The sequence below is a fragment of the Aplidium turbinatum genome, chromosome 10 (genome assembly GCF_918807975.1).
Source record: "Aplidium turbinatum chromosome 10, kaAplTurb1.1, whole genome shotgun sequence".
NCBI lineage: Eukaryota > Metazoa > Chordata > Ascidiacea > Aplousobranchia > Polyclinidae > Aplidium > Aplidium turbinatum.
This window is the reverse complement of record NC_137481.1, coordinates 4,688,299-4,699,048: the sequence shown is the minus strand read 5'-3', so window position 1 is coordinate 4,699,048 and position 10,750 is coordinate 4,688,299. Positions and strand designations below refer to the sequence as shown.

Below are 10,750 nucleotides of genomic sequence, written 5' to 3'. Positions count from 1 at the left end.
CGGAAGCTGATCCGGCAGCATACTAACGTCAAATGGAGCAGGTAGATTTCCATGGCTCATGCTGTCGTCTACAACTGCCGGTGCATTGCCTGAGATATTGACTTCACCACTGTCCATCCTTGAAGCACTGCTGTCTTCATCAATGTCATCTCTACGTTCATTCGTGCTGGACGTTGCTTCTTCAGCGTTATCATCTCGACGCCTTTTGGAAGCTGGTTTTAAGAATGCGCGAATAGATGTTTGACTTTGCTTCATGTTCAACTTTCCAATAATGAAATGATAACAACGCGCGGTGCCTCAATTTGCACCCAGCAACAAGTTTGTGAGGAAAGACTTGTAAAAAGCGATTGTTTCACGGGGGGCGCTCCGGCAGCACGTCTGGGGGCGGCACTTGCAGACTACAATTTTAGATTTTGATTATAATCTGATAAAAAAATGCATTTCATTTTCACATGCTTTTTCAAATGCCATATATAATAGACTGCATGTACGGTACTGGTGAGGAACTTCCGGTACCAATTCAGCAGCTCAAGTCAACAAAATTCCTGGTAAGCTGCACAGTGACCGTGTGCTCTTTAAGACAGTAGCCTCCCGTATAGATTTACAGCCTACCTGTATATCAACGTGTTCAGCCCAGCCACCCATTCATACACAGTACAGCATACCTGTAGGCCAAATACGTTCCGGTTCAAATTTCTACAAGATCTCTGGCCTAAGCTATGCTTTCAACTCAAATGGTGCGACTGAGCATTATTAACCATACCCTGTTAACACTTACTACTGGCAAGAAAATAAATGTCAAAACCGCATCTCTCCAGCTGCCCAGTCCAACTCCAACTGTGGTTGGTGACTGGCCAGTGGCCTCTGGGTTGGAGCTTCCATTTCAATAAATTAGGAATTCGGAGTTTCCAGTCCATAAATTAAAGTTTTTTGATGGACTTTCATTAATAAAAGTTTTTGAAAAAACTGTAGCACGGTGGTGAGTTGTACCGGTACCGTAATAATTACAAAAAAATGCCATGACACAAAAATAAAATGCCAAAGAAATGCAAAACTGCCAAACGTAATTTTTTCCTGCCAAACGCTTTCAAAAAACACCCAATTTGTGGAATTTGGCAGGAAAATTACGCCAATATGGCAACCCTGCTGGCTACTAGTGCCAGTAAGTGAAGTGGTCACAACAGTCATCACTGTGTGTATGATTTCTGATGGGCTTTTACCTCACCAAAACCTACAAAGTCAATTCTATTTGAACCCGTTTCACCACTGAGTGAAGGTGGTCTGCCTTGCCATTGTCTTGTTTAATGCATTGTATGCACAAAATCATTGTTGTTAAAGTATTCTTGTCTGTGAATTAATCCATCCACTAGGTGCCACTGAATGGACAGCAGTCCTGAAATGTGTTGCTCAAGCGGACATCACAAGAGTCAAACCACGTCAGCTTGATCTTGAGTCTGGTGTGTAACTGCTGAGTTTTTGTAAGTAACTGTACCAATGACATGACCAGGTATTCAGGCAAAGCCTTGTCTTTACAATGAACAAGAATAACCTTAGCATCAAAGTTGTTTGAGCTGTTGCTCATATGGTGACATTCTTTACTAACTATGCTTTTTTATGGCATAGAATTCAAATAAAGCCTTGTCATTGTGCACATGACTACTCACACTTGTAGGTAAAGGGAACAAAGTAGCTATACTGCATTTACTGCACTGGTTACCATGGTTGCAATCAAAAAGCATTGTTGCGTAGCAGATGTTGCAAGGGTTAGAAATTTTCTGTCTGCCCAGGACTTCAAAGTTTCCGACATCACAAGTTTATATGTGTCTTCAACGGCTTTAAATTTTTATCAAATCAGGGCAAAATTCCTTATCTGGTAACACTAACACTAGTGCTGTAGATACAGCCACATCCTAAAGAAAATGCTTTATTTGAAGTGAATGTTTTTTTTTATTTTAGACAAACATAGCTAGCAAATATACCGAGTAATACAGTAACATTGAGATGGAATCCAACAAAGGAAATCCTGAACGTTCAATGGAAGTGGAGAACCTTGCTCTACATGTTCCTGATCTGGATGAATTATGTGGAGTTATGCAAGGCGGCTTGCAGAGCAATTATAAAGAAGCTTCTTGTTCTGTAGTTGATTGCCCAGACTTAAGCAAAGAACCATTTGGTTTGGCGTCTTCAGGTGAACCTTTTCATATGAAAAGCCTTTTTTTAAATTTTAAATGCTGTAGTCATTCTTGGAAATTGCATGTAAAAGTGTAGTCGGTGTATGAGTTATCAATGTGTTCATTACCGTATGTAAATTTCAACTGCACTATTCAAGAGTTGTATCAAGTGACCAAGTCTATCATTCTATGTTACTTTTTTGCATTTTCAGGTTTTTGAACTAATGGTGCATTTACAGACTAAATGGGAGCAGAGCATCATATAATTGTCACAAATAAACATTTTTAACTTTGCTATTTTAATGCTATTTGTAAAATATTTTTATGTCTTATAAGCTCTAACTTCTAATAGACACATCATGACAATTATTTTCAAAGAAAAAATACAACATATTCCTAACAACATCAAAAACTTTTCTTTTTTTTACAACCTATGTTTGCATCTTAGTTGTGTTTGTATTGTGATGCTGCAAATATATTTGAGAGACCTGATGCAATGGAAGCAGACAGTAAGAGTAGGACAACCTGAGTATGCTTTTCTAATATTTTTTTATTTCCAGTCAACGTTTTATAACCATCTCAAATGTGCATCTGGAATAACAGCGTATTTTGACACCCTTATCTATGAAGGCAATAATTACTTTTGATTTATGATAAATGTTTTCAGTGTGGATTTCATTTTAAATTGGTTGCTGTTTGACAGGCATTTGTGGAAAAGGAAGATTAGCAGATGTAGGTGGTGTTCCATATTTGGTTCCTTTGAGCCAATATAAAGAAAAAGTGTACGACTTGCAGGTATTTGTGAATTAAAATTTTATATATTGTATTAATCGAAACAAAGAGTGTTGGTGTTTATCTTTTTGAATTTACCTTTGTGAATTTATTAGCTGACATTTACAAGCATTATGTTGGTCATGGTATCAATTGAAGTTTTATGGCATGGCAAGCTTAAAATTTTTTTGTACATAATATGCTAAATGAGTAATAATGAAGTACCGTATTTCAAATCACTTTGTTGGATGTAAGGTTTTTTTTGACATCAGTTTATATCTCCAGCCGGTTTTTACATGACATTAAGTGTTTATCAGCTGCTTCACCACCATTTTAAAAATATATATGTGTCATGGCAGTTGTATGTAAATCACAACGATACTGTATCTGCTTATTTTAGGATTAAGAAACTAAAATAAATTCATGATGTTACTTATATGCAGGATGCAGAAAGTTAAGATCAAAATGCTCCAATGTTGTTGATAGTGTCGCTGCTTAGTTACATTTTTTATCTAATGGTATTCATACAAAGATAACTGTACAATGTACATGTAGTGTTTCCTTATGATAAAATTATAAAGTACTTATAATGGTCTAACGTATACCACATCTATTGGCACTGTTCCTCTTGCAGGACATATCTTCCCGAGTGGAGTTGCCTGGCTGCTTCATCCTTGGAGCTGGAGCCGGATCCAAACATATCGTTGGAGTCAACTGTGAAATGATGCCCAACATTCGTTGCAGTGGTTGGTGGATGTTCTAATTTTCAATCTCTTGTCGAAGAATTTGTGTTTATATTTTTTCTCCAAATATTTACAGGCTGTGGAATTGAAAAAAGAAATTTGGTTCATGTTGCGAAGGTTATTCCGGACGACCAGACTCATGTCCTTCAAAGCTACGAAGAAGATTATAATTCTCAAAGTGAATTTGGACTTCTAGCTAACTTGTACTGCTGCGAGGGAAAGCAAGGAAAGGTTTTAGAGGTCAGGGCAAAATGTCGCAAAGGTAAGACGCCTTTTGTAGATACAGTTTGGTTGAAGGATTGCGATTGTGAAGAATGGAATCGAACATTCATAGACCCATGCCTATCGATTTGTAGAATTACAACATTCAGTAAATTGATGTCGAACTATTCTCTGAAAACAAATAAAACAAATAAATTTGTGTATATTTATTTATTTGGGAAGGACGAAGAGGGTCCTGTTTTTCTTTTTACACGACAAGGCTTCACATTAGAAAGAAAAATCCACTTTAGGTTCAGTTTCTGCTTGGTTTAAAGTAATTCATATTTTAGTGGATTTTACTCCAGTCTGCGCTTTAATCCCATGCTTTGTTTTTTTAAGGAGCGTCCTCCTGTTTTAAGTGACATGAATATTTTAACAGGGGAAGATGATTTGGTCGGTTGCTTACGAAATGCCATCAAAAGTCATTACGGAGCTCAGCGTCCAGTGGGGATGGGAGGAACTTTCCTGTTGAAGAGCGGAAAGATAAAGATCCACGTCATGCCCGACTTCTCCTGTACTTCGCTCACCAGCGACAGCGACGTAAACAATTGGTTGAATTTCTATCAGGCCGGGTATGTGCGATTTTGTATAAGTCAACAAGTGTCCGTATAAGTCAATTTGTATAAGTCAATTTGTATAAGTCAACAAGTGTCCTTCAATCCGCAGAAAAATGAAAACATTTGTTAATACTTTAATTTAGTACGTTAATTTAGAGCTGCGTGGTCGAGTGGTGAGAGCATATGTTCGAAAGGGCATCGGTTCGACACCAGCCTAGAGTACGCTGCTGTGTCTCGGCACTTAATTGCACAACTAAAGCTGGGCGCGACTGGACATTCTCGACTTCCAATCCATTTAATCTACGCCTTCAACCAATAGCCATAATTCTGGTTGCAATAAGAATGCCGCTTGGTTAAGTTTCATTGTATTGATCTATCTATGTTACCTCAGTGCTCCATTCATGTGCCTGTCAACCTTCATAACCGAAGACATGGGTTTGGATCTTCGTGTGGAACATACGCACGGGTACAACAAAGCTGCCGGTACTGGCGGCCACTACCATACTGACGTCACACCCGAAGAAGTTGAGTACCTGGGCTACTTTGTACCGGCCGAGCACATCTACCGAGTCGATAGACCGAAAAAAACTCATCAAATTGGGAGAGATTGAACTGTGGCGTAGGCTAGGAAAGAATTTGTTTTCACAACTTAAAATAGAACGTTGCGCAATCATTTCGAAGAAGGTGAAGCAGTAATTCCTGGGCGCGATTTCTAAGTGGCGAATATAATTATAACCAATCCTTTTGTTTTAATATCTATGCATAATTGTCATACCGTCACTGCCGTGCTGCCATTGTTAAAACACATGATATTGATACGTCATCAGATTTACTGTCACATTGTTCCTTTATGGTCACGGTTGGTCAGTTGTTGAACTTGAAACTTTTTGGTGTGAAGGAAAGTCTTTTCTGCTAATGCAGTGGGAAGCTTAGTATCAGAACCTTATCAGGAAATTTTGCAATTTACCTCATTGAAGTGGAAGTAGTTGTATTTCCGCAAACAATTTTTCCGCTTTTTTGCACGAATTTCCTTTTTTTACTGGGAACTTACTGTATTTTGATGTTTCTATTTTGTTTTTCACCTTAGGCTTCAGTGTAGACCAAAACAAACAAATTGCAATGATGTATTTAACTTTCGCTCTCCGGTTTCCAGATGCATGAAATTCGTGGTAAATGGATGGTAGTTTCTTTGTTCTATGTGACGTTGCCTTCTCCTGCTCTATTTTTGGTGACAGGCTTGGTCTACACAAAGTAGCATTGGAAGTTCAAGAATCAACTTTTTCTTATTTTGGCTAATCACGAGTGTTCATGTTTTACGTTTAATTTTTTGTTTTAAATTTTCAATTTTCAGCAATAAACAGAAAAGTTTGGACTGGCTCTCTTTATTTTCTAGTGGTCACTGGTAGTGTAAGCACCCCACCGCGAGGGGGCAAATTGGTAGAAAGAGTCAAGTAACTGGTAGAAAGAGTCAAGTAACTCCTACGCAATGTAGTTTGTGCAGGAGAGCGTTCTTAAAGGGGGGTGGTAATCACTCACTGAGATTGACACCTTTATTTTTTGAAGAAAAAACTTGTTTGTGATGCTAATTTTGCAGTCAAGTGACAGTGATACACACGTTTTGCCTGTGAGCCTGGGGTCATCAGTATGGCACCACTAATTCATACTACATTGTCGGATAATCCCGGCTTTTTTACTAACTTATTTGTGCTCACATTGCAGCAGTCCAAGCAAATTTGTAGAATGTATTAATCAAGCGGAAACATAAATTAAGATATACAGTACAATGAATAGAAGGCTACTAACGCAACGAGATGCGCTCAAGCTTGTGTGTACAATATGGAACGAGAACAGGAACGTAGCCTTAGGAAGAAGAATAACCTCTCACAATAACGTCTTAATAATTGCAATAACTACTGATGTCAGATCAAACATGTCCCAATCAAGACATTAAAAGATGAGGGAGAAAAAATTTATCTGGATTTTGCATTCTTTCTTTTGCAACATCTTCAAGCCATTTCATACACTTTCTGTCTAATTCTCCTGATTCCTCAGCTTCTTCCGTTGTGTATTTGCTTTCTTCAGCATCAGGGTGAACTTTGACACTTTCTTCAGTGACGTGAGTGAACTCCGAATCTCTAGAACTGCCCAGTTCTGGTTCGAACTGGTTTTGTTGTTGCTTGCAGTCACCGCAAGTTGTTTGCTTACATGATTCTGTGATTTGTATGGAAGTGACGGCTTCGATTGTAATTTGATTTGATCCACTGCTACCATCGGGGCTTTTGAAGGAATCGCTCGAGACAGTGTTGCTTTTTACCTGCAAAATATACAACTCATGAAATGCTGTTGTGACAAAAACAACCGTAAAAGGTATTAGGTCTTGAAACTTGATTGAAAGTATTTCTATGCCTTGGCCTAATCGTTTTTATTGTTAATGTCTGATTTGAAAGGTAGAATCGACTAAGCCCGATGTAGCTACTCTGAGGCATAATTTATAACTATAGCGTTAATTAACCGATTAAAGGAGAATACATAGTAGCCTAACTGGCAGTAAAATTGTATTGTTTATGATTGCTAATTCAAGTAAACATATAAACGAAAAATGCAACAAACATTAAAACACCCATTTTTTCGTTAAACTTTACAAATTCCTTTTTATTTTCTATGTTCAAAACTAAAACTTAGTTTAATTTAAAAACAACATTACTTAGTCTGAACGCAATTTAGCCCTACACGCGACTCTGCGACAGGAACTAATAAGTCATCGGATCCTACATAAGGACCAACTCCTCTTTTTAGGAATAATATTTTCAGATTTCTTGCAAGATGTTACAGTTTCAAATTCACAATTTAAGTTCCGTCAACTAGGCTATTTGTATCAACTTATAGGCCCACTGTATTCATCAAATGGTCAACAAATCTCGACCATTTGAAGTCTTAAGCTTGAGAAAAAAACTTATAGCCTAAGTTAGTTTAAACTTGAAAGACCAATATTTTTGTTAAAGATCGAGTAAAATGATGGCTTATCAATTTTAACATTAAATGTACGGTATAATAGAAAAGCAACCTAAAAGCAAAACAACCACATTTTTCTCGAAACCTTGTTGTGTTAAATTTCTCACAAGCCTTTGTTACGCCAGAATGAATAAAAACCGAATAGAATCGCCCTTGTTTCGTTTTAGTTACATTATTGTTAGATAAAAAAGATTAAGTTGTTCTGCAACTCTAAAAGCTGTGTTGTTTGAAGAGTTTGCACAAGGAAAGTAAACTCTTCAAATTTTTCTTAGGAATTTACTTTTGTCACAATAAGATAAATCTTGAATTTAGTTGGATCCGAATTAAAAGATCTTTTTCAGATTACCCTTCAATTGTAGGTCGATGAAATATGTGAGCTATGGCAATTTAAAGTTGCAGCGTTCTTAAAGTATTTTGCAGCGCAGAATCTCTGACAGGTAAGCAAACATGATAACATTCACTGAACCTTCATAATGGGCAAATAATTTAAAGCACGTAGGCTACGCAAACTGGGAATTGACCGTTGAAAAAACGTTACATAGCCTATTCACTTCCAAAAATACAACCTACAAAAAATTGAAGACTGAAAACTTCTCTTGAATATTTTACCCTTTACAGACGTTAATTTACGTAAACTTACATCATCGCAACTTTTCAATGTTTAAAACATTACCTACCTCTAACACATCACCATTTATATCCAAACCATCTTCGTCATACTCCCTTGACGACATGGTTTGTTTCCCTCGGAAAGATCTGGATTGATTGAATTGATTCAAGCCGGTCCTGAGATTATGTGGATGGTGTTTCTCTTTATTAGAAGTGATCTGTGGTAACCTAGCAACTGTGGAGTGTTGCTGAAGAGGTGCTAGTGGCCATGATTTTGCAAAAGTTGTCATATTTTCCTCAATAGACGTTGTATTTTCGTTGGGGTTGGACTTTCTTGCTACAGCATCTCGTTTTTGTTTCGAAAACACATCGGGAGCACTGTTTACACTTTCTCCCAAGAAAATTTGCTTCTGGACAGCACTAAACGTCATACGGGTGATGCTGTCCGCTGAAAAAAAGTAGAGAGTTACTGATCTGCATCAGGGCCGGGTTTAGCTGATGGGGGGCCCGGGGCACGTTTAGATCGGGGTCCCCGTGAAAAAAATCAAAGGTCACCACTTTGCAAAATTAACCTTGAAACAAAAAGGAGGCATTTTGCAGAAACTTCAAAGGCTGAGAGAAAATAATAATAATAACACAAAATTACATTTTTCCACGTCGGGGCCCCTTCAAAAAGGAGGGCCCGGGGCAATTGCACCCTCTGCCCTCCCTAAATCCGGGCCTGATCTGCATACAACGCGCGCTTTGCAATGCCACAAATTTGTAGCTTAGGCTACTTTGCGGCAACAAAAGTTGACCGACTTTATCTTGCCCCACCCCAAATATATTTTTATAGTAGGCTACTACAAGGTTTTAATACCATTATAATTCATGGTGAATGATGTTTGGCCCCCAATAGTTGCTTTTGTTCCCCTGAAATTTTATTTCTAGATGCGTCACTGCCATAGCCTCTGTCTCACCTGAGATTTTACTTAAACGTCTGCGACTATGAGGTCCACTGGTGTTGGAGAAAGCATTTGCTAGCTGCAGCAAATCCACAGCGGAGCAGCTCTTAGTGGTTGGTGGCTTTGACTCTACTGGAGGAAGGTTGATGCTGTTTCCACCATCAGGAATTTGCGGAAGAGTGTTGAAGCATGAGGTTCTTCGTTCCATGTTCTCTCTCTTTGTTAACAGGGTTTTTGTTCCATCATTTTTGGACGAAGATAATTTTAAGGAAAAACGGATGTTACTTTGAGAATTTTGAAATCTTTGATGGTTTGAACGCATGTTGTTGCTGCTTGCAAACTCACGCTTGATCAATCAGCAACTTTGGAGCAAGAATGAAACTCAATTCAGCTCTTAGTGTAACAAATTATTCTGTAAAATAAATGTAGACCTTCATAAGAGCAACTTAATTTTTAAGAATCCAAGTCTAGTAGCCTTTAAGTCACAAGACCCTGTCTGCTTTGCAAAGCGCTGAGGATTTCTATTTTTTAACCCATTTCTAAGATGGATACAGCGCTATATAAAAACACATTATTATAGTGATTAGTGATCACCAATTTTGTTTTAATGCAGCCTAACTTTTTACTGGCAATGGTATTACAGGCATTTTGTGACATCAATGATTTTGCGATTGAATATGAAATGGCAGCTTAAAAAAAAGTTATGTTGAAAGTATAATTCATGAAGTGGAATGCAGCTCTTTTTTTAGTTTAGTTTTCTAAGATTGATAAAATAACGTAACCTAGCATAACGCTAACGGTACTGCTGTAAATCTGCTGTTAAAACTTTAGCTGATGCAACAATGTTGATTGTTGATACTCGTTCGTTTATTTATTGAAGATGCAAATAAAGCAATTCAACTTTCAGAGCGTTTCAAAGCTGTTACAGTGTATCGCTTTAGGCGGCGGAAGGCTATATGGAAAGTGTAAATGTGCATGCCTACCATCCATTTGCATTACACAAATACCGACCTATCCCAAAGAGCAAAATCCGTCATTTTTACATTGATTTACCCTTAGCCTACATTGATTCAATCAACGTCTATTTGTATGTATATCTTTTTCTTGGTGATAGAATTACTGAGTTAGTTTACACACTAAAATAAATATTATACAGTACGATAGTACATCCTACTTTAAGCTAAACTTTGTGTGAATAGTTCTGTTTGCAGCTTATCCTATACCCTGTGTAGGTTGGAGGTGTAAAATTAAATCTTTTATTTTAAAATAAAAAATATTGATTGGCAGAAACACTCAGACTAATCTTTCAAGAAAATTTTATTATCGATGCTTAGACCTCGTCATTCCTATCAAAATAGTGTTATCTAAGGTAAACTGACGTTTATTTTGCTTCAGCGGCTCCGCACTATAGGCTGTGCCAAAAAATGGCGAGGTTTATGGATTTTTCCCTTTCTGAAAATTTGTAGTGGACTTTTACAAACACAAACGTGAAAAAAAAATTGAAAATATATAATGACGTCACACAGTGGCGCTGGGCGTTTCTATGGTCCCCAGTAACCATTTTCATAAAAATTGTAATATTACGAAAGCCACTGGAGATAAAAAGATGAACGTTACATCAAAAGCTGCAGAAGTGGCATGTTTATATCTGCTCTAAGAACACTTTTTATTCTAGGACTACT

At 37.5% G+C, this 10,750-nt stretch overlaps 2 protein-coding genes across 2 annotated transcripts; one reads left to right on the top strand and one right to left on the bottom strand.

Annotated features, from left to right (window-relative positions):
- The first annotated feature begins 1,961 nt into the window (after positions 1 to 1,961).
- On the top strand, positions 1,962 to 5,875 carry LOC145778355 (beta-keto L-gulonate decarboxylase-like). The gene is made up of 6 exons (XM_082589827.1): positions 1,962 to 2,188; positions 2,875 to 2,966; positions 3,577 to 3,688; positions 3,762 to 3,947; positions 4,326 to 4,518; positions 4,895 to 5,875. Exons 1-6 carry the CDS (start codon positions 2,002 to 2,004, stop codon positions 5,112 to 5,114), a joined length of 990 nt encoding a protein of 329 aa, XP_082445953.1. The 5' UTR covers positions 1,962 to 2,001; the 3' UTR covers positions 5,115 to 5,875.
- A 387-nt stretch (positions 5,876 to 6,262) lies between these two features.
- Positions 6,263 to 9,454, bottom strand: LOC145778850 (uncharacterized). Its single transcript, XM_082590435.1, has 3 exons — positions 9,084 to 9,454; positions 8,193 to 8,572; positions 6,263 to 6,817 (listed from the first exon to the last, which is right to left on the bottom strand). Exons 1-3 carry the CDS (start codon positions 9,388 to 9,390, stop codon positions 6,443 to 6,445), a joined length of 1,062 nt encoding a protein of 353 aa, XP_082446561.1. The 5' UTR covers positions 9,391 to 9,454; the 3' UTR covers positions 6,263 to 6,442.
- Between the last annotated feature and the right edge of the window lie 1,296 nt (positions 9,455 to 10,750).

Excerpts from the sequence above, each read along its gene's own strand:
- LOC145778355 (XM_082589827.1), top strand. The coding sequence starts at position 2,002 with ATGGAATCCAACAAAGGAAATCCTGAACGTTCAATGGAAGTGGAGAAC. Across the intron at positions 3,948-4,325 it reads CAGGGCAAAATGTCGCAAAG|GGGAAGATGATTTGGTCGGT; the intron begins GTAAGACGCCTT and ends ATATTTTAACAG. Across the intron at positions 4,519-4,894 it reads TTGAATTTCTATCAGGCCGG|TGCTCCATTCATGTGCCTGT; the intron begins GTATGTGCGATT and ends ATGTTACCTCAG.
- LOC145778850 (XM_082590435.1), bottom strand. The coding sequence starts at position 9,390 with ATGCGTTCAAACCATCAAAGATTTCAAAATTCTCAAAGTAACATCCGT. Across the intron at positions 8,573-9,083 it reads ACGTTTAAGTAAAATCTCAG|CGGACAGCATCACCCGTATG; the intron begins GTGAGACAGAGG and ends ACTTTTTTTCAG. Across the intron at positions 6,818-8,192 it reads TAAATGGTGATGTGTTAGAG|GTAAAAAGCAACACTGTCTC; the intron begins GTAGGTAATGTT and ends TATATTTTGCAG.